Below are 26,826 nucleotides of genomic sequence, written 5' to 3' on the forward strand. Positions count from 1 at the left end.
CTAAAATACCCGAGTCCGGAAGTGATTGTTTTAATGCTTGCTCAAGATGTTGCAAATAACCCGACTTAAAACCATTATCGGCTTTAAATCCTCCAGCATTTGTCATATTCACTAATGCCTCAACTAGCTTTGCTTCTTCATTGTTTGTCCATGTCTTATAATTTCTAATTTGACTTGTCATACCTATATAAACACAACAAAAACCAATAGATAAGTATCACAATTAATTTTAGATACATGATAAATAGATAAACAAAATGCCAATTGTCCAACATAACATTAAGCAAGCAACAATTTGTCCAACATAACATTAAAAAAGCAACAATTGTTCAACGTAACGATAAGCAAACAATACAACAATTTGTCCAACATAGAGATACATCATAAATAGATAAGCAAAATGCCAATTTAATTTGCCGCGCCCCTAGATGCAAACATGGACTCCGCTAAATTATCTCTAAATATGGTCCATTCATTCGAAGTCCCTACAGAAGTAATATTATCAACATCTTCAGGTCCAACATCTCCGGTTCCCTCGTCCCGATGACATTCATTGTCAAAAGGATCTACTTCCATTTCTTGTCTTATGAAGTTATGTAGTAGACAACATGTCATTATGATCTTATTTTTCATTTCAATTGGATAATATGAATTGTCCTTTAATATTCCCCATCTTCCCTTCAAAATGCCATAACATCGTTCAATGACATTTCTTGCTGATGAATGCTTCATGTTAAAGAATTCATTTGCTGTAGTTGGTTGGTGCCCATGACGCCATTCATTTAAGTGATACCTTTGCCCTCTATACGGGGCTAGAAAACCCTCTCCATTTGTATATCCAGCATCAACTAAATAATAACCTGCAAATAATATTTATAGTTAATAACATTTTATAAATAAGATTTATAGTTACAAATATATATAAAAAATATTTACATACCCGGTCTTGGAACTTTCAATCCATGTGGTCTAAGAAGAGCATCTTGAAGAACTCTAACATCCGCAGCCGACCCTTCCCATCCCGGTAACACGTAGATAAACTGCATATCTTGGGAACAAACCCCTAGAACGTTTGTTGCAATGTCATTCTTTCTTGTTCTATATCTAGGCTTTTCTTCGGCTGGAACTAGGCACTTTATATATGTTCCATCTAAAGCTCCTAAACAATTCTTAAACCATTTCCATCTTTGATCGGTGGAGTTATTGGGAACAGGTTCGGGTCTCTTAAGCAAACGAGTATGCAATCGTATGACAGCATTACAAACTCGACTAAAGTGCCTACTAATCGTTTCTCCCGAACGATGAAAGCGACTTATGATGACCCGATTCTTAACATTATGAGCAAGAATATGTAGAAACATGGCAACTTGTTCATCAATATCCATATTCCTACTTCATTTTAGTCCTCCGAATGTTTCAAGCATATGACATAACTTTTTAAAGAACATTTGAGACATCCTAATTTGTGATATAGACACGGTATCACTCTCATAAACTATTTCATGTAGTATTGGGTATCGATCTATATTTGAAAAAATCCGCTTAACACGTCGTTTATCTATATGGTTTTTGAACATCATTAACAAGAGGAGTACAACAATGTGCAAAACCACGTTCCACCATTTCAAAATCAATGAATTTTGTCTTTGTCTACGATTATATGTTGTTAAACTAGGGCGGGACATTTTCCTGTTCATACAAATTCAGATCATATTCAGAGTGTACACAACACCATTTAATTTTAATGGTTGCTGAAGTTAAAAGAAAAAAAGATGAACAATTTGATTCTCACATTTAATTTGATTTTCACATTTGTTTTTCACGTTTGAATCAATAGAAAGCATTTGGATCAACAAAAAAAACAGATCATATTCTGTTGTCTATGATATTAGTGATAAAACTAAAAAGGAACAAACTTTATATTCACTGAAATCGATTTTCTGGAAATCGAAAAGAGAAGTTCAATGTTAATCAACAAAAAACAAGAAACAACTGGATACATGTTTCAAAAAATCGTTCATTACTGAATAAAAACAGATAATCGATTTTCCTATAATCGACTTTTCAATACAATAAATAGTGGGTAGAATTAAGATTACGAGGGAGAGACAGAGTGCGCCAGAGAGTGACAGCAAGAGAAATCACGATTGGGAGTTGTATCGATACACATACCCGATGAAGAGATGGAGAACGAGTTGCGTTTGATGAAGCCTGCAATTCGATTTTGATGAAAAAATGGAGAAGACGAGCACACTGTGATGTCGGCTGTGAGGGAAGTCAGATTTTAAGGAAGACGTTGTGATAGGGTTTTTGTTTTTAGAAGGGTTTTGTTAAAATAAAAGGGGTATAATGGTAAAATTTCACTTTCCTAGATGGTATGGATTTATTTCCATCAGTTTGTTAAAGGAATGTAGTTTCCAATGTATGAAGGAATGTTTTCCTCATTTAGGATTCTCTTTCCTTCCTTAAGTTGAACCAAACACAGGAATTCGAGGGAATTGGAATCCTTTTCCCTAGAATTCCAATCATTTCCTGTCAACCAAACGCACTCTTAAAGAAATATCAAAGGATTTGAGTCAAGGTATTAAATTTGACATGAAGATTAACGAATTGAGTGAGAAGATCCCTCCGGAGATTTTAAAGATGAGTAGTATTATTAATTAGGATGTTAATTCGTATTTTGGATTTTTAAGCTCTTTTGGGATGTTTATTAGGATGTTGCTTGGTATTTTGGATTTGTAAGTTTTTGGTATCTTCGATAGGGATGTATCGAAATATTGATATGCTTTTTGGTAACGTTATTATGATGCGATGTGGAATGACTTTAACTTATGATGTTTATTAACATGATTTTCATAATATGTTTGCATGAATGTTCAATCAATAAATTAAAATTTTACTATTTCAATAATTTATATCATATATGTTTACATATAACTTAGAAAACAAAGTAAAATTTAAACAAAACAGAAAAAATATGAACAATTTGATCCTCACATTTAATTTGATTTTCACATTTGTTTTTCACGTTTGAATCAATAGAAAGCATTTGGATCAACAGAAAAACAGATCATATTCTGTTGTCTATGATATTAGTGATAAAACTAAAAAGGAACAAACTTTATATTCACTGAAATCGATTTTCTGGAAATCGAAAAGAGAAGTTCAGTGTTAATCAACAGAAAACAAGAAACAACTGGATACATGTTTCAAAAAATCGTTCATTACTGAATAAAAACAGATAATCGATTTTCCTATAATCGACTTTTCAATACAATAAATAGTGGGTAGAATTAAGATTACGAGGGAGAGACAGAGTGCGCCAGAGAGTGACAGCAAGAGAAATCACGATTGGGAGTTGTATCGATACACATACCCGATGAAGAAATGGAGAACGAGTTCCGTTTGATGAAGCCTGCAATTCGATTTTGATGAAAAAATGGAGAAGTGTGCTAAAATGGAGAAGACGAGCACACTGTGATGTCGGCTGTGAGGTGAGTCCGATTTTGAGGAAGACGTTGTGATAGGGTTTTTGTTTTTATAAGGGTTTTGTTAAAATAAAAGGGGTATAATGGTAAAATTTCACTTTCCTAGATGGTATGGATTTATTTCCATCAGTTTGTTAAAGGAATGTAGTTTCCAATGTATGAAGGAATGTTTTCCTCATTTAGGATTCTCTTTCCTTCCTTAAGTTGAACCAAACACAGGAATTCGAGGGAATTGGAATCCTTTTCCCTCGAATTCCAATCATTTCTTGTCAACCAAACACACTCTTAAAGAAATATCAAAGGATTTGAGTCAAGGTATTAAATTTGACATGAAGATTAACGAATTGAGTGAGAAGATCCCTCCGGAGATTTTAAAGATGAGTAGTATTATTAATTAGGATGTTAATTCGTATTTTGGATTTTTAAGCTCTTTTGGGATGTTTATTAGGATGTTGCTTGGTATTTTGGATTTGTAAGTTTTTGGTATCTTCAATAGGGATGTATCGAAATATTGATATGCTTTTTGGTAACGTTATTATGATGCGAAGTGGAATGACTTTAACTTATGATGTTTATTAACATGATTTTCATAATATGTTTGCATGAATGTTCAATCAATAAATTAAAATTTTACTATTTCAATAATTTATATAATATATGTTATATATAACTTAAAAAACAAAGTAAAATTTAAACAAAACAGAAAAAAAGGCAATTCTGTCATTTTACATGAATTCCAATTTCATTTATTGCGAACCAAACAGAATCTGGAATTAATTCCAATTTCATTTCCTGTCAACCAAACAGCATATGAAATTGGATTCAAATTCCTGACAGATTCCTATTCCAATTCCAATTCCAATTCAAATTCCTTCAGCAACATTCTGCGAACCAAACAGCAATACTCATGAAATCAATTGTGCTCAGTTTGACCATTTGGTGGATTATGATTTATTTAGGGAATTCATACTTCATAGACAAAGGGATATTCTTATGTATTGTTCATTTTTTAAAAAGATGTAATAACAAGGTTCAACACCCTCGTTGATATTAGTAGATACCTTGCAAGATGGTGGTTGTGAGGGTTGTGATAGCATCAGTGGGGTGTTAGTGGTGACAGCAACAAAAGGTACCAAAACGAAAGAGGTTCAACACAACCGATGATACATCTTTTGTAGTTTGGTTTTGTCAATTTTGTAACGAGTACAAAAGTTCTACTATTACAATAACAGTGTTTTTTTAATAAAAAAAAAAATTAGAAGTTTGTATATATTCAATTTTATAACAACATTATATAACAGAACAATCTCATCTTTGCCAAACACGCAACTTATTCAGACCTGAAAACATCATACTCTAAGGTTTACAACATCAGCCACTACAGATCAGAAGATCATCATCATCATTATGTCATAACACCTTTATTCTTCATAATTTTTTGAACATAAGTAAACTTACTAAGCAGCAGCAATTGAGTTATAGAAGAAGAAGAACTACTGATTCCCAACATCAGGGCTATCACGACCTTTCTTGAAATCATCCCATCCTCTCACCCATGGTTGCCCAGGTGTAGCCCTTGTTTGTTTTGATGCATAGCTCTCCAGGTTGTTCATTACCTTGCTACGCACCTCATTGAATACCTATACAATAAATACATAGGTAAGAAACAAATTAGTACATGAATTAGGTTTTGTTTTTCAGTAAAGTTTAACTCACAGGATTCGTCTCGATTGCTTCAGGAGGTTGCTCCTGTCCAGTGAGCCATTTCCACAAATCTGGATTTTCCTGCAATTCAAAAGTAAGTAAGATTGATGTTAACCCTAGGCGTAATCTGTTACTGGTAATTATTAGCAATAATATTTGTGGAATTTACCAGGTCGAGGACAGTAATAAGCGATTTGATCCCCTTTTCATCTAAAGATCCAATGTGATTCTCCACCCAACTTCCTAGAACTAAATCCAGCTCCAGAAAACCCCTTTGTTTGCTTCTATACAACAATCTACTCCAATTTACAACAAAAATCAGAAATCGTAATCATCATCAATCACGCTTCTGGAATTCAAATAGGGATATGAAAAAGCAAACCTGTTAGTTAATATTCGCCTGCTTTCTTCGTTAGACAAATCGAAATCTAGGGATTCGACACCGCCATTAGAAGAATAGAAACGAGAGAATGAATTAACATAAGGCCTGAAACTTACAGAAAACCATCAATAGAAGAACAAAATTAGGCAACACACACACACACACAACCACAAGACTGTGAACCTGTAGAGAGTTTGATACGGAATGGTGGCGTTGGACGATGCGCCGCCGAGTACACGAGCCGGGGCGGCTGTTGAATTAAGGAAGCGTGATATGCCAAACAACACACTTCTTCTGATATTCGCCATGATTTGCTCTGATTGTCGCTGTAAATTAGGGATAGGCGTTATTTTATGTGTTTGATTTCAGGGATACGCGAACGCGAGGTGACGTGGCGGAGGAGGGGAAGGCGGTTCTTTGTGAACAACCGTAAAGCACCGTGGCAATTTTGGAGCCACTTGGAACCACAGCAACGTACAAGTGATCACTGCATTGGAAAGTCAAGGATCGAATGTTTAATTGCAAAGCACGTCTATATATTCAACAAAAAATAGTAGAATCTATTGCGGATTCGACAGTAAATCCCAGAACAGAAATTAAATATCCTATTTTGTTATTACAAATACTCTTAATCAATTAAATGATAACATGCACCATTCTACTATATTAAAATATCATTAAATAAATATTAAATATGACATATGTCATCGGTAGAAAGATTTGTAGGAACAAAAGGTAGGAAAATATTTAATTTCTCATCCCCAAAATAGAAGGAGGTGATTTTAAAAAGAGAAAATTAAATATCCTCCTACATTTTCTTCCTACCAATCCTCCTATCCATTTACATAATGACATGTGTCATATTAATATCTAAAATATCATTAAATATTATACATGTCGTCATTTAATTGAGTAGGATGATATGTATGAAGAAAAGGTAGGAAGATATTTAATTTCTCTTTTAAAAAACCTAATCACTTTTTTTGTACGCATTTAGTCTTTCATATTTTTGTACGCATTTAGTCCTTAATATTTTTTTGTTTCAAAATAAATCATTTTTGTTTTTGTACACATTCATTACTTATAAATGTTTTCTTTAGGTTTTTCTCACGACATCTTATGTGGGGCAATCATTGACGAAGTTTGTAAGGCTGTGGATTTTTATGTGTAATGTCTCGTTTTCACAACAAAAAATTTTGATTTTTAAATAAGGCAAAACTCCATAATTATAAATTCATTATTAAGAAAAAAACATTTATTCCAAAATACATTTATCGAAAATCAGAGCGATATAAGAAATGTGGAATCCTCAATATTGTTGATGAGTATGTACAGTCATGCATTCTCATTCTCACGACCAACAATAGAACTTGAAAACATAAACAACTGGGTAAACACAAAGTTTAGTAAGTTTCCCCCAAAATACCCGATACAACAAACGTATTATCATGCATAACGGACCCATACTTATCAGATTTGAATACCTTGGCCCAATCATCATCGGACTAGAACACCAACATGCAACAGGTCCAATCAGTCATCGGACTAGAATACCTAGGGTTTGTTGGCATGCCGTCTTAACCAAACCGCTCTTCTCGAGTCTCCGTGCCTATAGCTTATAGCCGACCCGCACCAGGTATCTTGGTCTACAACATATAGCAGGACCACCTCAACCTATCCCATCACCATATGGCTATCCCACATAAGATGTCGTGAGAAAACCTAAAGAAATCATTTATAAATACCGAATTAATACAAAAACAAAAATGAATTATTTTGCAACAAAAAAATATTAAGGACTAAATGTGTACAAAAATATTAAGGACTAAATATGTACAAAGTGAGAAATATATTACCCTATTAAGTCATTTTTACCGGCTAACCTGGAGTAGCCGGTCATAAGGACTAAATGTGTACAATTTAACAAGTTGAAGGGGTAAATATGGACGAAAAAAAACTCAGTGACTAAATGTGTACAAATCAAAAAATATATTACCCTTGTAAGTCATTATCCATTTTTTTTATTCTGATAAATCGATTCCTTTTAAAAATTTAAATTCCTCCTCATTAAACATTTTTGAAAAATAGCTTTTTACGCATTAGGCTAAAAGGTATGATTTTATGATTCTTGCGTGTTTAGGGCTGTCACATTACATAAAATCCTTCTACCTCCACAAGATATATTAATGGAAAATGGTGTTTTAGCATGGAAAGAAAGAGATAAAGAGAAGGCAGAGATAGAGATTGTAGACTCGCGAAGCCTCACACTCACGATACATATGGGGTGGTGTAGCTGCTTGGCTCACGCATAGGTGGCCTTGTCACATCAACTTACCGAGGCACTTCGTATGGCCTTGAAAACAGTTTAGTTATACTTTTAATTTTAGGGTTTTGGTCGTGAACTAAAAACTCTATTTTTTTCGGTTTCTAGTTGGACATTTGTCTATGTTTGAAGTTTGGATTTATTTTTAAGCTAATGTTTTATTCGATTTAAAGTACTTGAATTTACAATTTGTTCATGAATACCCATTTTAATTGGATTGATTCTAGTAAAATTATTTAATTTATAGAAACCGAAATTATTCTATTGGTCAAAACAAATAACAAACAATAATTTGGTTCTTCATTTGGATTTAAAGGATGTTTGGGATTGCTTATTTAAAACAACTTATGTTTTTTTGTAAAAATGTTTATTAGCTTATCCCATTACAAAACAAAGGTTTATAAAAACATTTGGACAAGCTTATCCAATATCAAAATGAAGCAAGGCAATAAGTTATTTTTAATGTTTGACAAACTTATTAAAAACTTTTTAAATAAGTTAAGTACGAAATGACTTATCAAAAACTCCGTATTTAAGTAAATAAGTATTTATAAAAATATTTTTATCCAAACACTAAAAACTCCATATTACCAATGCAAACAAAAATAAGTCAATAAACACTTCAAATAAACAATCCCAAACACCCCTTAATTTCATTGTTACATTAAAACTAACATTAGGGTGCTGCTTTTAAAAGTCAATTGCTATATCCAATCACAAATGGTTCTAGTGTTACTCCTTTGTAGTCCTTTTTTTCCTATCTTGTACTCAATCAACTTATTCCTCCCCATTAAGCTAAACATAAACACACACACACACATTAGGCTAAACGGAATGGTGACTAAAACTCACACGAATGCTGACATGGAAGCCCAACTCACGAGTGACTTCAAGGTGGAATTATTTTGACACCTTCACGCATAAATGCATTGTGATGCATTCATTAGCCTTATAACTTAGCAGATCAAATCATATCTCATTCAGTCCATCAAGTCAAAAAAATACAGACAAACTCTAGCTTTTAGAAATTAATCTCACGTCTCTCTGCAAAGAATTTGCCATTAACAGACTGGTCCCTAATCAAAGCAAGCCATACAGCAGTATCAGCTCCTTCCTCAGGTGAAGTCTGACCTGCCCATCCAGTCATGGCAGTTTTCACCCACCCCGGGCAGCAGCAGCTGATATATATCTTCTCACTATCATCTCTTTCAGACAATATCCTACCCATAACCCTCGTGTAACCATTCACTGCAAGCTTCGACAATGAATAATCAGTATTGTTTTGAGGCCATCCTCCCGAGATCCAACTCCCATCTTTCACTTCTTCCAAGAACTTGTTCATCGTCCCATCAATCAGATCTTCGGATAACAACTCCACATCTTCTAATTTCTCTCTCAATCCAAGATCCCCTATCCTCTGAAAACACAATTTTGAAAAAATTTCAGGTAATGTAGAACAGTAGAAGGTTGAATTTATAGATGAAAGAAGATCGTACATACATTTCTTCTGCCATTAAGTCTTCCCAATCGCGAGCTCACATTAACAATCCGAGCACCTTCAGCAGAAGGTTTCATCAATGGAAGCGAAGCTTTAATCATGTTTTTGGTTCCGACATAGTTTGTGTTGATTACCTTTTCAGCAAACTCAACGGAATTATCAGATCCGGTATTATGACTTATTCCTGCATTGTTTACCAGAATGTCTATACCACCATACTTTTCATTTACCCAAGCACAAAAGGAATCGATGGATTCATGGTTTAAAATATCGAGTTGATGGAAGACGACTTTCAATCCTTCTTCCTGTAGGGTTTTGGTTGTTTCTTCCCCAGCAGTAGTGTCTCTTGAAGTAAGAACGACTGTCAATCCATGGAATGCGAGCTGGCGTGCGATCTCGAATCCAATTCCCCGATTGGCTCCGGTCACCACCGCTATTGTGTCTGCAGACCACCACCTAAATTAATGATACTGTAATGATTAATTTTTTGTTCGAGAATTGAGAGCTCTTAAAGTTGAAATTCAGCCATGATGATGATTGTTTATCAACATTTCTATAACTTCAGTCCACGATTGGGGATTAGGGTTCGCTGTAGAACAAAAGTAAGCAATTAAAAAGCGGGTATTGAATATACCTGTCGTGGTCTGAATAAGGAACTGTACGGAGGCGAGAGATCTCTTGGTGACGTTTCTCTCTACGCTCCTTGGCTCTCTCCTTTTTATTCGTACGTTTCTCTGTAGTGTCCATTATTACATAATCGAATCGAATAAAGATACTATTTTGCCTGCAACTCGATTCGTTCGCACCACCGACCGGGGGAGGCAGGCTGAGAGAGTGAACGGCGGCGTTATTTTCCCGGTGAAGTCGAGGGTTTTTCTGTTGTCACTATGAACCTATGAGTCTTACGAGGGTTTTGCTGCAACTCTCTCCTTTTTACTTTAAAAGTCGTTTCAACAAAACTTTTTGATTAGCTTTTTTTATTTATTTAAAAATATGTTTGGATTAATTTTAGGGAAGAAAAGACCAAAAAACCAAAAATCATTAAAAGTTATAAATTTCTAACTTTTAAAACTTTTTTTTTTCTTGTCAAAAAGTCATTTTAAAAGAACTTTTACATCATGTTTTCGAGTTCAACTTAACGAAAAAAAAGGAAAAGAAATGAGTGAAAATGAAAAGAAAAAATAGAAAAAATTGGTGTTCCTGAGTTTTATTAAATGAGGGAAGGGGAGGAAAATAAGATGATTATTTTCCCTCCTAACTTTCCTTCCGATTTGGAAAGATTTCGAAAGAAATAACAAAATGATTCATTTTCCTTCTATTTATCTCTAACTCGGAAACACAAAAGAAAATTTTGTTTTTTCATTTCTTTTCTCTCATGACTTTCTTTTCTCTTCTCTTATATTCTTTCGTTAAACTCGGGAACGAGACGTTAGATTTGTCAAACACCTTTTTAAAATTTTAGCTTTTTGAAAAAGCCAAAAATCCAAAAAGTTATTTTGAGAAAGAATCTCAAACACCTTCTACGACTACATAAGTACATATGGACGCTTGGGCCATCTTTTCCTTAATATCAAGGAGTGGCAACACTTTTTGTCTATCAAAATTAAATAATTATATTTTCTAATACATAAACATTTAATATTAAATAAATTATATTTTATAAAACACAAAAAGTTAATATTAAACTAAGGAAGATGCCCATGCTCTACATGGATCATAAAGGGTTTTGTTTTCCGTTTCATTGTATAAACGGGATGCAATTATTGCAACCAAACATGCAATAGAATGGAATCTCATATTACAATTCTGCTATAATTCATGAACCAAACAAACCCTAAAAGCATAAAAGGACAGATGAATATAAATGAAACATTACTTTCTTATAACATGTTCCAGTTAGTTGATGGAGAGTGAATCCAACAACAAAATCCATGGATTTATGAATTTTGATCCTAAGCCTTCACCACATTAACAATATATCAAGCTAAGATTGATGAATTTAAAGAATGACTTGCCACTGAACAACGGGGAAAACCACATATTTGCAAGAAAATTTGTCCTTTTTCTTCATCTAGTTCAACATCTTTTCTTTGTTGGAGTTAATGTTGTCCTACTTGCTTTATCATCATCAGTTTGACTTATCAGCCCATGTTGGACAATCTGCAAGATAGATAATATACATTAGAGAAACTTCATCTATAGTTAATAGGAGCAACATAATCTGCAGCCTTAGTAGTTGGTGTGATCATTCATTTTTAATTTGTGTTTATTAATCAAACTTATGGTAAAACTTAAAAGACTCAAAGTAACTCATCATTTTCCTTTTAACCTCTTCAATCTCCTTTAGATGTGATAAATTTACTTTATCCTTGTAATATCTTTCCTTGTACCCAGGTTCACCTAATTTTATTTGTGGAAAAAAAACAAGGAAAAGTTAAAATGGTTTAATATGTAACAGCTGAATCAAGAGGAATGTCAATAGGGGTAGTCCTGTCATAAAAGTCTGCATCTTCATGAGAAAGTTGTGATAATCTAGAGTTTGCAGCAGAAGGAACACTCCTCTCTGCAAAATCAAGTTAAATTCACATAAATATTTAAAGTAAAAGAGTTTCACATACGCATATAATAAAAAAAACAAAATGAAAATGGATTGTATAATGATTATGAAAAACATGAAAAAACAAAAAAGGATTAGACTCATTGAAAATTTGGTATAGTGATGAAAATTAAAGCAATTGTATAGTTAAGTGGTTTTGCCCTTTTGACTTTATTAAGGGTCGCTTCACTGTATTGAATTTAATGAACAAAAGAAGATCAAAAACCTTTACAATCACCATAGAACCTAATATTATAAGCAGACACATCATGTCCATGAAGTAAACAATTTGGTTTACCAAAAAATAAACTAAAACAAAAGTGGTAAGCAACTACACATCCAAACAAAGGGTAAATTGGTATTTTGACCATTACTGATGCACAACATGCAATCAAACAATCAAACAAGACTTACTGTTAGAGCCCTAGAGTTACCAAATCCTAATGGATGCATAACTAAATGAAAGCAAAATTATAATTAGATGCACCCTGCAAGCCACTCATAAACCAACACATGCATATACATATATGGAAAGACAAAATGATAGCTTATATCCTCATTTTTATGAAAAAAAAATAGCTAATAAGAGCATCAATCCAACATTTGAAAGCAAACAAGTCAAGCAAGAATTCACACAAAATAATAAGAAAAAACAATGACATCTCTACTGTTGTAGTCAAGTTATTTGAAGTAAATCCATACATGTAGGTTGTACTTTCTAATCTGATAGAGACAAAACTGACCTTGAAATATGAGACAATACTAACCATTAAATATGAGACGTAACTTGTACTTTATATATGTATTTTGTCATCTGAGATCAGGAACACCTGATCGGAGAAGAAACATCAAGAAGATGGATGTGAATTACACAAAATCGGTAAAACCTAGCTTTAAAATAAATGCAATAAACAAATTATAAACAAAAGTTGAAGAAGCATAGGGGCAAACGAAACTCATCTGAAACAGATTTGGTGTTTATAACAAAACATACTAAAACACATGAAAATATAAAACACCAAGTGGATTGTACCTGAGTCAATCGTTCATCTCCTTTTGCTTATATAAACCTTTAAGTATATTCTTAATTAGGTCAACCCGCTATTAACAAAAAGTGAAAGACTAAACCTCCTGATGGGTCGTCGTCTTCGAAACACCCCCAAATCAGAAACAATAGATGCTTTGGATTCCTTCAACCGACCTACCAATTGCACTATCGGATTTCCACTTCTCTCCAACAACTTTCACAACCTATAAATCGCATAAAATCAAGATTAAAAGAATGTCAGAATCCAAAAATGGAACATGCAGGAATGAAAGCATACAATTGACAAAAGCCTTATACCCATCGTCTTCAAACCGGTGGCGACTTCACCAGAAGAGCACGTTCAATTAGAGGTGGTCTCCTAGAAGAGAAGATAACAGGAAAGGAATCGATCGACATCCGTATATGTCTAAGGAAGACCGGAGAAGATATTTATGGCGTCGTTTAGAGTTCGACGCAGGTGGTAGTAAAAGGAACCTAAAAGGGAGGAGTCTATTGAAAAATCTATGGCGTCGTTTGATGGGGGAACATCTGATGGAGGAGCTACAGATAACATGAAGCGGTGGGAAAAAAAGGTTCGAAAAGTGGTGAAGAAGTAGAAAAGAAGCAGTGGAAACATATATTGGGTGAGAGGGTCGGTAGGGAAGTTTGAAGATGAGACGGTGGAAGGGGGCGAGGTTGGGGCGCATAAGGTGTTTAAATACGGTGCAAACTCTAGGAATTTAGGGTTTCATCAGACAGTGGGGACTCGCTGAGTCCAGAATGTGGACTCGCCAAGTCGCCAACTTAAACGTGCCCCCAAACTCGTCTCTACTCAGCGAGTCGGGCCTACAACTCACCGAGTCCAAGGCTAAAATGTAAAATACTTAGATAAATTTTACGTACCAGGTGCTACACGTCATTTTCATATTCATTCGATGAACACTCTGGTCTGTGACTCACCGAGTTGTATGAACAACTCGTCGAGTCTGTTCTTGAGGCAAGAAGGTTGCCTTGGACTCGCCGAGTCCCTCCATTACTGAGTCTGGCTTCCGATTCACGGAGTCCACTTATAGCTCACTGATCCCACTCAGCATAACTCAAAAGGGGAAAATCGGGGACTCGCGACTCGACTCGCCGAGTCGCATGCATGCAATTACTATATACTCGATTCTGCTTGAATCCAGTGCATTCCATTCATAGATCTGGGTTATTAGGGCTTGATTAACACGTAAATTTTCCAACTTTACGTGTAAATAAACACCAATGAAGGTTTTAGGGCTGAAAATGCACTAAAATAGTAGATCTAGGGCTTTCATGCAATATGGATCCATAAAGGCAGTAGATCCGAGCTCTTAGAGCTCAATCATGCCTAGATCTGAAGTCCCTTAACACTATAATCTCATTACTCAAAGGTCAAGACTAGAAGAGACCTTAAAATGACTATCATAAGCTCTTAATGAGATAATAATGAAGGAACATAGGGGGTTTCGAGTCTAATACCTCTAGAAGCTTTGAAATGGCACAAAGATTCTGGATCTTCTTCCTCTCCTCTTGATCTACCTTCTTCTTCTCTCCAAAACTTCAAGGAATTACACCAAAAGCACTCAAATTACTAAAAGAAGGGTTAGGGCTTCGAGAGGGGGTGTTCTGGACGCAATGGGGGCTGATGTGAGGCACAAAACGACATTTAAATAGGGTGCAACCCTTTGAATTTAGGGTTTCTTCCAGACTGGCGGACTCGCCGAGTCCAGGATATGGACTCGTCGAGTCGCCAACTTAAACGTGCACGATATCCCGACCCTACTCGGCGAGTCGGGCCTATAACTCACCGAGTTCCAGCTAAAAATGCAAAAATACTTAGTTTAAATTACATACCAGGAACTAGGTGCTACAAATCTCCCCCACTTATTTTAGACTTCGTCCTCGAAGTCTGTCGCTCGCTCCTGGAAAAGCTCGGGATAGTGCTCCCTCATCTCTTCTACCAGTTCCCAAGTCCACTCCCAACCCTTTCGGTGCTGCCATTGCACCTTTACTAGCTCCACCCTCTTGTTCCTCAAATCCTTCGACTTCCGGTCGAGGATCGCTACTGGCCGCTCAAGGTAATTCAGGCTATCATCAACCTGAATATCCTCTAAAGGCACCATTGCTGAGTCGTCCACTAGGCATTTCTGCAGCTGCGAGACGTGGAAGGTGTTGTGGATCTGACTGAGTTCAGCTGGCAGATCCAGTCGGTACGCCACCTTGCCCACCCGGGCTAGAACCCTGAAGGGTCCAATGTAACTGGGGCCCAACTTGCCCCGCTTCCTGAATCGGATGATGCCTTTCCATGGCGACACCTTCAGGAGAACCATATCCCCATCCCGGAACTCCAGGTCTGATCGGCGCTTGTCGGCATAGCTTTTCTGTCGACTTTGAGCAGTCTGAAGCCTACTACGCACCTGCTGAATCCTCTCGATCGTCTTGAGCACCACTTCGGTGCTCCACATGACCCTCTGGCCAACTTCGCCCTAACATATAGGGGTCCTGCACCTTCTCCCGTACAACATCCCGAAGGGAGGACGGTCAATACTCGTGTGATAGTTGTTGTTGTATGAGAACTCAGCTAGAGGAAGATAGGTATCCCAACTACCACCGAAGTCTAGCACGCATGCCCGCAACATATCCTCAAGAGTCTGGATGATCCACTCACTCTGACCATCTGTCTGCGGGTGAAAGGCGGTGCTAAAATGCAGACGAGTGCCCAACTCGTCATGAAACTTCTTCCAAAACCTGGAAGTGAAACGCACATCCCTATCTGAAATCACTGATACTGGCACCCTGTGCCGCGCCACTATCTCCCTGATATAGATGTCGGCCAACTTTTCGACCGAGATGCTTTCCTGAATCGGAAAAAAATGGGCGCTCTTGGTCAATCGATCCACGATGACCCATATCGAATCCACTCCTCGCGCGGTCCTGGGAAGCTTCGTGATAAAATCCATCGTAATATCTTCACATTTCCACAACGGGATATTCAACAGCTGCATCTTGCCGTGCGGTCTCTGATGCTTGGCCTTGACCTTCCTGCAGGTCAAACACCGCTCCACATACCAAGACACATCCCGCTTCATGCAGGGCCACCAATAGTCTAAACGAAGATCCCTATACATCTTCGTTGCCCCGGGATGAATGGAGAATCGTGATTTGTGCGCCTCCTCCATCAAAACCTGACACACACCTCCGTGATACGGCACCCACACCCTACGGTGTAGTGTCAATAATCATCGGCTGTCATAATCGAAGGAGGAAACCTAACCCACTATGCGCTCACTCTTCCGGTGTTCCTCCTTCATGGCCTCCTGTTGGGCTTCCCGAATCCGCTCCAATAGCGGAGTCACCGCTGTCATCCGCATGCAAATATCCCTGATCGGCGCCGCCTTGCGGCTAAGCGCATCGGCCACCACACAGGCCTTCCCCGGGTGGTAAAGGATCTCACAATCATAATCCTTTACCACGTCAAGCCACCGACGTTGCCTCATGTTCAGATTCGGCTGGTCCATGAGATACCTCAGGCTCTTGTGGTCCGTGTAAATGGTACACTGAACCCCATAGAGGTAATGCCGCCAGATCTTGAGGGTGAAGATCACCGCCCCCAACTCTAAATCGTGCGTCAGGTAGTTCGCCTCGTGAGGCTTCAGCTGCCTCGAGGCATAAGCAATGACATGCCCTCTCTGCATTAATACCATACCCAAACCTGAAATAGACGCGTCACAGTATACCACAAAATCCTCTACGCCCTCTGGCAGGGCTAAGATTGGCGCCTCGCACAATCTCTGTCTCAGAACCTCAAACGTTGCCTGCTGCTCAGGCCCCCATCGAAAGACCACAACTTTCTTGGTCAACCGTGTCAGGGGTACGGCTAGCTTGGAGAAGTCCTGAATGAATCTCCGATAGTAGCCCGCTAATCCCAGGAAACTCCGAATCTCAGATGCCGACATACCCGTGCGGCCATTCTGGGGTGCCGTCCTACCCGTGTCAAGCCATTATGGGGTGCTGACTTACCCATGTCAAGCCATTCTGGGGTGCTGACCTACCCATCGGTCCTAACAACCGAACTTGGGGACTATTCCCCTCCTGCTACCACTATCTCATATATCACATCAAGCCAGCATATAATCACGTACTGTCAGACAAATCTGGGGTGCCTGACCTACCCTTCGGTCCTAACAACCGACCCCTACTACTATCGTATATCATGCCAGCATACAACATATCAGGTAGTAGCAAACCTAGATGATATCACGAAGACAATCATCTAACATACAACTCCTACTGGTGGGCCGACATTGTGGACGTAGACCCACTCACCCACCGCTACTAGAAGGTAACTCACCTCGAAGTAGCTGCTGATCTGCACGGGAACTCTCTGTCTGCTGCTGCTGCTTGGGAAATCCTCCGACTGCAATTCCCACGAAACACTCAATCAAACACTGCTAACTGCCCTTAGGGTAAAATGACCATTTTACCCCTAACCAAGTCAAAAGTCAAAGTCAAAGTCAACTTCCAGTTGACTCGACTCGCCGAGTTGGCTCGCTAACTCGTCGAGTCCCTATCCAGTCGATTGTCCTCACTCCCGTCCCTACTCGTCGAGTTAGGCATGACTCGACGGGTTTCTTCCTTCCATACAGATATCCAATAGTCCTTCATTTGACTCGGCGAGTTGTATGAACAACTCGTCGAGTTCATCTTCATCCGATGAACACTCTGGTCTATGACTCGTCGAGTTGTATGAACAACTCGTCGAGTCTGTTCTTGAGGCAAGAAGGTTGCATTGGACTCGCCGAGTCAGGGCATTAACTCACCGAGTCCCTCCATTACTGAGTATGGCTTCCGATTCACCGAGTCCACTTATAGCTCACTGATCCCACTAGGCATAACTAAAAAGGGGAAAATCAGGGACTCGCAACTCGACTTGTCGAGTCTGAAGAACGACTTGCCGAGTCGCATGCATGTCGTTACTATATACTCGATTTTGCTTGAATCCAGTTCATTCCATTCATAGGTCTGGTTTCTTAGGGCTTGATTAACACGTAAAGTTTTCAACTTTACGTGTAAATAAACACCAATGAAGGTTTTAAGGCTGAAAATACACTAAAAGAGTAGATCTAGGGCTTTCATGCAATATGGCTCCATAAAGGCAGTAGATCCGAGCTCCTAGAGCTCAATCATGCCTAGATCTGAAGTCCCTTAACACTATAAACTCATTACTCAAAGGTCAAGACTAGAAGAGGCCTTAAAATGACTATCATAAGCTCTTAATGAGATAATAATGAAGGAATAGAGGGGGTTTCGAGTCTAATACCTCTAGAAGCTCTGAAATGTCACAAAGATTCTGGATCTTCTTCCTCTCCTCTTGATCTACCTTCTTTTTCTCTCCAAAACTTCAAGGAATTGCACCAAAAGCACTCAAATTACTAATAGAAGGGTTAGGGCTTCGAGAGGGGGTGTTCTGGACGCAATGGGGGCTGATGTGAGGCACAAAACGATGTAAAAAAGCTCAACCACCAACCACAACCTTTTTTTTTTCTTTCTCTCTCTCTCTCTTTCTCTCTCTCTCATCTCGCTAAGGGTGTAACGACCCATCTTTGGCGACTCATCTAGCGAAAGTGAGGTGGTGTTGTAGCGAGTCCATGGCGAGCCACTCCCATCAGTCTAAGGTGTTGTAACAAGTTTACCAATGCTTATGTGGCAACCATTATCGACGACCCTCAATAAAACTTTTGACAGCTGTAATTTTCAACGGCACACTCTACCGATGTCTTTCTATTCATTTGTCGTTCAAATATCACTCTCTCTTTTTTATTCAGATCCACAACACCTTTTATGTCTCCCAGCTGCAGAAGTGTTTGGTAGATGACTTCGCAGTGGTGCCTCTAGAGGATATTCAGGTGGACGACAGTCTGAACTACATCGGACGAACGATAACCATTCTCGATAGGAAGGCGAAGGCGTTGAGAAACAAGGAAGTAAAGTTGGTGAAGGTTTAGTGGCAACACTGTAAAGGCTCCAAATGGACGTGGAGTCAGAGGACGAAATGAGGGAGCATTACCCCGAGTTATTCCCGACAGCAGCAACAGACTTCGAGGACGAAGTCTAATTCAAGTGGGGGAGATTTGTAACATCCGGGATTAACAAGGTACTAATTATATTATTATTAGCTTAATGAATGGAATTGGTTTGGGCTTGGACCATTGAATCCTTATGATTGGGCCGAGAAGTGTCGTACGCGGGGGGTACTATGCCAAGTACTCTCAGCGTACTCAAGAGATTGGAACGCGTAAGCCATGTATGTACGCCCAACGTACCAAAGGGTACGCGCAGCGTACGCATACAAGTTCTAAAACCCTAAATTTTAGGGTTTGGTCCCTATATAAAGAACCTTATTCCCTTAGTCCAACCTCCCTCTCACCCTTAGATAGCCACCACGAAAACCCTAACCTATATTTGTGTGTTCTTGTGATTTGGTAGCCATTTGAGAGCATTTTAGTGTTGTTTTGGTGTTTTGGAAGAGAAATAAGTTTGAAGAAGGAGCAAGGATTCAAAGTGAGCTAGTAGATCCAGAAGATTAGCACCATTTCTAACTCATTTGAGGTATCAAGCTTCAAACTTGATCATTGCATGCTTATATTTGATTTTGGGATGTTTTATGTCACTTTTGGGCTCCATTGTTGAGGTTTCTTGTATATTAATAGTTTCAAACCATAAGAGCTATCCTTTTGACCTCTTAGAAGCACTTAAAGCCATAAAAATCAAACCTTGATGGTTAAGCCACAACCATGCAAGTGTTTGATGGTCACAAAGTTTGTTTAAGGACCAAAATCATGTTTTGACCCCCAACCATGCATGCAAACACATAAAGTTTGTGAATTTATGGACTAGGATGTCCTAAAGGACCTGGATCTACATTCTGCACGTGAGGACTTAATGGATTAAGTCACAAATGGAGCCCCAAGGAAGTTAGCTGGTACGTTGGGCGTACACCCTGGTATGCTGCGTGTACTAGGTCAACTTCCCGCTTTTGGTTAAGGCCAACGTACGTTGGGCGTATGTGCCAGGTACGCCGCGCGTACGCATGCAAAGTGGCGAACTTGGGCTTTTGCGCCTTAAAAGTTTGGTTCTGGATACTTGGTCCCCATGACCCACTGTGGAGTAGAGTTTCTGGGCCTAAAACTAAGATTTAAAGTATTGGGCCACTCGAAATTATTTATTTTGGGCTAAGGATTTATTGGGCTTATGATAAGGCCCGTTTGAGGAGTTGGGAACAATTTAGAAAATTGGGCCATTAGTGGGCCTTTGGTGGGCCATTAGTGGGTTGGGAAATATAAGATGGAATTGGGCCTTGGGTATGGTCCAAATTAGACCAAGGGATAAAATGGTCATTTTACCCTAAGAAGTATTATGGATTTTGACGAAGTGTTGTTATGATAATGATAGCAGGGGAGTCATTGGAGCAGCTGTTAGAGATTCCTTTCTGTGATATTCGACATTCAACTTTACGAGGTGAGTGACCTTCCAGTAGAAGTAGGTCGAAGGCACCAATGCCGACCCACTAGTAAGTGTTATTGTAGAGATGATTGTCTTTGTGATAATTATCTGGTATGCCACTATCTGTGATGCTTTATATGCTAGTATGTTATGATATTATGTGAAAGTAGTAGGAGGTGTAGGATAGGCCCAGTACCAGTCGAAAGGACTGAAGGGGTAGGGCGACACCATAATATGCTAGGTATTATGTGACTTATGTGTTTATGTACCATGAGATTACATGGTAGAAGTAGGGGTGAAATAGTCACCGGTACTGGTCGAAAGGACCAAAGGGGTAGGTCAGCATCCTGATATGCTAGGCAAGGCATCGGTTGAAAAGGGTCGAAGGGGTAGGCCAACACCCTGATATGCTAGGCAAGTTATCATTTGAAAGAGACCAAAGGGGTAGGCCGGCACCTTGATATGCCAGACAAGTTACCGGTTGAAGGAGACCGAAAGGGTAGGCCAATACCCGGACATGTTATACAATATGTTTATTGTATGGTATGTGGTATGATGAGGGAACTCACTAAGTTTTGTGCTTACGGTTTTCAGTTTTTGTTTTAGGTCCTTTTTCGAAGGGAAAAGAGTTGGCACGATAGCAATGCATCACACCATGATTTTCTGCACTATGATGTTCTTGGGATTTTGTAATTTGACATTATTATATTATGAAATGTTTTGAGACATATGACTTATGGGTTTTTATGATATGAGTTAACTTTATGATGTTTTCAATAATCTGTTTTATGAATTATTAAATTAAAAATGAAATTTTTGGTCTTGATTTTTAGGATGTTACAAAAATTCATACCTCAGGATTTGGATGTTACATGGGCTTCGTGAATCGGACCACTACTACTTATGTTTGAGTCATCTAATCGGCTGCTGGATAGGGTGAGTCGGAGGACCACTGCTAGATAAGTCTAATCGAGCTAACGAGTGTCGATGAATCATGTTATCCGGGGTGTTTGCATACAAACAAGGCTCTCGGCTTAGGTGCCGATCCACCACACAAACAAGGACTCACGATTCGTGTCGTTCCATCATCAATAGGGACTCGTGACTCTCGTGTCGTTTTGTCATTAACAATGAGTATTCTAGGCTCACAAGTCTCGTGTTGTTCCACCATCAACCCTTCGACAATGAGTATTCTATGTTTACAACTCTCGTGTTGTTTCGCCATCAACCTCTCAACAAATTATTTTTGGTTATTATGAAATCAAGTTATAAAATTATATTGTAATTAATGTCATTTTATCTTATAAATTACTCTCATCATATTGCAATACGGGTACGAATGTTGAAAAGTTGTGCGACATGTACATGTGAAGGATCATGTCGCCTGTTTTTTATTTTTTATTTTGAATTCTCTTCGATTAGTGATTAAATTGTTACACGTCTATTGGCCAAACTGAAATTACAAACCATGGTGGGACATTGATAGAGTACTAAGTTTACTTATTTCATAATTATACATTATTTATAATTATATTTTTTTTGTAGATTTATTTTCTTATAAATATCTGTCAACGTCATTAGGTACTACGTGAGCTATGTTTGTAAACCATCGTTTTAAACATATACGCCAACATTGTTTCGGGAGACAATTTTTCATGACTTCAACGTGAAGGGGAAATTTAGAAATTTCAAGATGAATTCGTCAAAACTCTAGATTACATCAACTACCGGACGAATGCATATGCTTAATGCGAAGACTCATCATTATAAAATTTGGTTTGGTTGAGGGGTTGCTACAACAAGAATGAAAATATTGTGGTATCTTTCTTTGTTAGTTGGACAATAATATTGTCAATTTGATGATAAATGGAAAATCAATATGCTTACTTAATTGTAATTATACCGAAATAAAAAGATAATTTTTTAACCCTTTCACAGATGACATATCACTTTTGCAAATCGAAATGGTCATATAAAATAACCATCATTACTTTTGCAGAAGACGTCATCGTGCATAGATGCTATCTGTAAAAATAATGAATATTACTAACTTTTGCCTATTATCTTAAAACATTTGATAGGATTAGAAATATTGTTGTTTTTTTTTTCTCAAAAATAAATTACACATATATAACACGATAAGAAGATATTTTAGTGAGTAGTCGACATACAAATATATAGAAAGTTGTTGTTGGAATTAATCCTCGACGGAAAACCGTTTGTTTAAAGATTTCGGCCTTTGGAGTACATGGTCAAACCATAGGGGCGCACGCTGAACCCCATTTAATTTTCTATACTTCACCATATTTCTGCTAATCTCAAAATCTATCTCCTTCCTTTTTACCATCACCATAAAAGCTTTACAAATTCGAACCACAAAATATCCAAACCCTTTAATCAAACGGGTCAAATTAAAGGATCTCTTTCCAAAAGTTCCTTCAATCATTACAATATGCGTTTCAGAAATATCTTTACACATTACACAAAAAACTCGTGTCTATACGCCCAGATCTGTTCACTTCTAGGAGGATCCGTTATGTATTTCGCCAATTAACAATCTGTGTACGTATGACATCGCCAGGAGACGAGCATTCGGAGAACCACCACCGGCCCGCTGAGCGTTCTAATCCGGTCAAGAAACCGGCATCGGTGTCCATGGACCACGTTTTGTCAGCATTGGGGGAGACTAAAGAAGAAAGAGAAACGCGAATTCGGAGTTTGTATAATTTCTTTGATACATCAAATGCAGGGTACTTGGATTCCGCTCAGATCGCGGTAGGGTTATCCGCGTTGCAAATTCCGGCGGATTACAAATATGCGAAGGATTTGCTTAGGGTTTGCGATGCTAATAAAGACGGGAGGGTTGATTATCAGGAATTTAAGAGGTATATGGATGATAAGGAGCTTGAACTTTATCGTATTTTTCAAGCTATTGATGTCGAACATAGTGGCAGCATTTTACCCGAGGAGCTCTACGATGCTCTTGTTAAGGCTGGTATATTCCATACGTTCCCTTTTATGTTCGTAATTCGTTGCATTTTGCTTTTAAGTATTCGAATTATTGGCAAGAAATTTAAGTGCTAGCGAGACAAATCAGATTCCTAGTTCAGAATCATGTTGATTAGATTTGTGCTTCAACATGCTCGATGAAATTTCCTATATGTGACTTTTTTAAATAGCTCACTTTATAATATTCTTAGTGCTATAGCTTTACACAGTGACTCATAAAGAGAGGAATATCTGCAAAGTTTCTTCTGGACCATTGAACCATTGCCTGTGCCTTGCTTATCAGATAGGTTCAAATTCTGTCTACAAGGATGTCACATAATCAATGGTGCTTTTGATGTTGACCTTCATTAGTCATTTTCATGGCTTTGCGAAGTTCATTATCAGGATTTGAGTTTGACTTCTTTTTAAGAAAAGGGAAATTCCGGACGCATTTGAACTAATTAACCAAATTGTACATCAATCTTATGTATCGATTTTGATTGTTAAACAACTTTTTGATTTCCATTGAATTAATTGTCTACATCTTATTAGCCATGGCAGCTTTCCATTTTCAGGTATAGAACTCGATGATGATGAACTTGCTAGTTTTGTTGAACGTGTGGACAAAGACAACAATGGAATCATAACCTTTGAAGAATGGCGTGACTTTTTACTACTTTACCCTCACGAAGCAACCATAGAAAACATCTACCAATATTGGGAACGCGTTTCCCTTGTAGACATCGGAGAACAAGCGGTGATTCCAACCGGAATCAGCAAACACGTCCACGCCAGCAAATACCTGATCGCCGGAGGAGTCGCCGGAGCCGCCTCCCGCACCGCCACCGCCCCGCTCGACCGCCTGAAAGTTGTCCTCCAAGTCCAAACCACCAAGGCTTCAATTGGGCCCGCAGTCAGAAACATATGGAAGGAAGGTGGGGTGGTATCTTTTTTCAGGGGTAATGGTTTGAATGTTGTGAAGGTGGCTCCTGAGAGTGCTATAAAGTTTTATACTTATGAAATGTTGAAGAATTGGATTGGAGGTGGTGATAAGGATGATATCGGGACTTCTGGGCGGCTTCTTGCTGGCGGCATGGCGGGTGCGGTGGCTCAAACCGCTATTTACCCGATGGATCTTGTGAAGACCCGTTTACAGACCCATGTTTGTGAAGGTGGAAAGGCTCCGAGTTTAGTCAAACTTTCTAAAGATATTTGGGTTCACGAAGGGCCTCGGGCTTTTTATAAAGGGATTATTCCTTCACTTCTTGGAATTATTCCTTATGCTGGAATTGACTTAGCAGTTTATGAAAACTTGAAAGAAATGTCAAAAACATACATTTTCCTTGATAAAGGTTTGATGCTATTTTTATGTATCTCCCCTCTCCTCTTCTAAATCTTGTATATCTTTGAAAGGCGAATGGTATTTTATGTTGCAAATGCAGATCCTGGGCCTTTAGCACAATTGGGTTGTGGGACTGTTTCTGGTGCCCTTGGAGCCACTTGCGTGTATCCATTGCAAGTTGTAAGGACAAGGTAAATGTTTGATCTTGAAAAAAGTAGTTAATTATAGGTATATGAAAATTGTTATAGAATGTTGTAGTGTAAAGTGAAATGGAAGTATGTGTGGTATAATTATATTATATATTGTTAGGATGCAAGCTAATAGGCCAGGTGGAGCGGATGCATACAGGGGAATGAGTGATGTGTTCTTGAAGACTTATCAGAATGAAGGGGCACGTGGTTTTTATAAAGGACTTTTCCCAAATCTTCTGAAAGTCGTGCCAGCAGCCAGTATTACTTATATGGTTTATGAAGCAATGAAAAAGACACTTGATCTTGAATGATGATGATGATGAGAAGTTAGAATAAAGAGATTTTAGTTGATTATTAGGTGATACATACCCATTGTTGGATTTACATGGTGATATTGATAGGTGTTGTGTTACTGTTAACTTACCACTTGGGAAAACGCGCTGTTTTTGTAGCGAACAAGTTTTTCTTCAGCTTCATTCTGATTCCATGTATATGTTATGTTAGGTGGTCATGTGGAAATTGAGTACAATAGACTTGCCGATTTTTTGTTACATCAATTATCAGTACATGTTGAATTGTGGGATGCAATTGAATATAATTATTCAAAACCTCGTTCTTCAAGACTGTATTTGTTACACAAGACTGGGATTGGATAGACTTTCTAGGGTTATTCTAGTCTTTTGCACATAAGTCAAGAGCGAATTGTTGTCCCATTTTGTCTTACTTTTTTGGAGGGGACAAAGAAATGTATTGCTGTAGTATCAGTCCCAATACAATACATGTGCAGCAGACAAAACACTACATATCTTGTGTTTGTGGATGTTAGGAGTGAATGCGAACATGAACACGAACATAGGCGGGAAACCGGAAATTGAGAAACCATGGAGTGGAAAACCAAATCAGTGTAAACTGATTCCATTATATTTTTGGGACACCAGAATTGGAATTGTATACATTCTTGGGTTTGTTTCAATATGAAAAAACAAAGTCATTTCAAGTTTATTAAAAAAAAAATAAAAAAATAATCCAGTTCTGTTTTGGCGTGAAATGTATTGAAGGCTTGAAGCTAATCGATAACAATGGAAAGTCGTCAACCCAATAACTATGCACATAACCATGAAAAAATTGTCAATGGAATGATTAAGATATATGAATAGATATATAAGGTGTGCGAAGAATATCACAACAAGGTGGACGTGCCGGAGTGGTTATCGGGCATGACTAGAAATCATGTGGGCTTTGCCCGCGCAGGTTCGAATCCTGCCGTCCACGTATTTTTTATTCCGTGTCTTTTCTTATCTTCTCAAACCTTTTTAAACCCTCAAATTTATCAGTCTCCCAACCCGCTAACTGGTTGTAGTTGTAGTGTTGTACTAGACATTTTTAACATGTTTTTATTTATATTTAGTATGCAGTTTGGTTTACAATCCAAAAAAATATATATATTTTTTAATTTTTTGGTTGAGTTCGTTTTGTCTTCTCCGATCTAGTTCGATTCAAACCCACTGAAGAACGCATACTAGATCCTGCAAAAGATTTCAGGTCACTTCAATATATTTGTTTTATTATGATATAAAGGATGAATGCATCCCTTTTTATTTGATTTTTTGTCATTTTATTGTTTTCCAATTATTATTATTATTATTAAAATATATTTAATTTTACTTATAACTTTTTTGATTTTCTCTCTTATTTTTGCGGGTTTTTTAATCAAATAATGGGTTTTTTATGTTTATACTCAAAATTAGTCAAAAAATTTCAAA

At 37.9% G+C, this 26,826-nt stretch overlaps 3 protein-coding genes and 1 non-coding gene across 4 annotated transcripts; 2 read left to right on the top strand and 2 right to left on the bottom strand.

Moving 5' to 3' along the window:
- Positions 1-4,741: 4,741 nt before the first annotated feature.
- On the bottom strand, positions 4,742-6,084 carry LOC111896712 (succinate dehydrogenase assembly factor 2, mitochondrial). The gene is made up of 5 exons (XM_023892692.3): positions 5,758-6,084; positions 5,575-5,679; positions 5,362-5,488; positions 5,205-5,273; positions 4,742-5,128 (listed from the first exon to the last, which is right to left on the bottom strand). Exons 1-5 carry the CDS (start codon positions 5,880-5,882, stop codon positions 4,982-4,984), a joined length of 573 nt encoding a protein of 190 aa, XP_023748460.1. The 5' UTR covers positions 5,883-6,084; the 3' UTR covers positions 4,742-4,981.
- A 2,769-nt stretch (positions 6,085-8,853) lies between these two features.
- On the bottom strand, positions 8,854-10,331 carry LOC111896716 (uncharacterized). The gene is made up of 3 exons (XM_023892698.3): positions 10,030-10,331; positions 9,398-9,851; positions 8,854-9,314 (listed from the first exon to the last, which is right to left on the bottom strand). Exons 1-3 carry the CDS (start codon positions 10,140-10,142, stop codon positions 8,919-8,921), a joined length of 963 nt encoding a protein of 320 aa, XP_023748466.1. The 5' UTR covers positions 10,143-10,331; the 3' UTR covers positions 8,854-8,918.
- A 12,459-nt stretch (positions 10,332-22,790) lies between these two features.
- LOC111896711 (calcium-dependent mitochondrial ATP-magnesium/phosphate carrier protein 3) lies at positions 22,791-25,614 on the top strand. The gene is made up of 4 exons (XM_023892691.3): positions 22,791-23,537; positions 24,106-24,882; positions 24,973-25,063; positions 25,182-25,614. Exons 1-4 carry the CDS (start codon positions 23,111-23,113, stop codon positions 25,372-25,374), a joined length of 1,488 nt encoding a protein of 495 aa, XP_023748459.1. The 5' UTR covers positions 22,791-23,110; the 3' UTR covers positions 25,375-25,614.
- Positions 25,615-26,253: 639 nt separating this feature from the next.
- TRNAS-AGA (transfer RNA serine (anticodon AGA)) lies at positions 26,254-26,335 on the top strand. The gene has a single exon. It is a non-coding gene; the product is annotated as a tRNA-Ser (tRNA).
- The last annotated feature ends 491 nt before the right edge of the window (positions 26,336-26,826 follow it).

The sequence above is a fragment of the Lactuca sativa genome, chromosome 1, assembly GCF_002870075.4.
Source record: "Lactuca sativa cultivar Salinas chromosome 1, Lsat_Salinas_v11, whole genome shotgun sequence".
Lineage (NCBI taxonomy): Eukaryota > Viridiplantae > Streptophyta > Magnoliopsida > Asterales > Asteraceae > Lactuca > Lactuca sativa.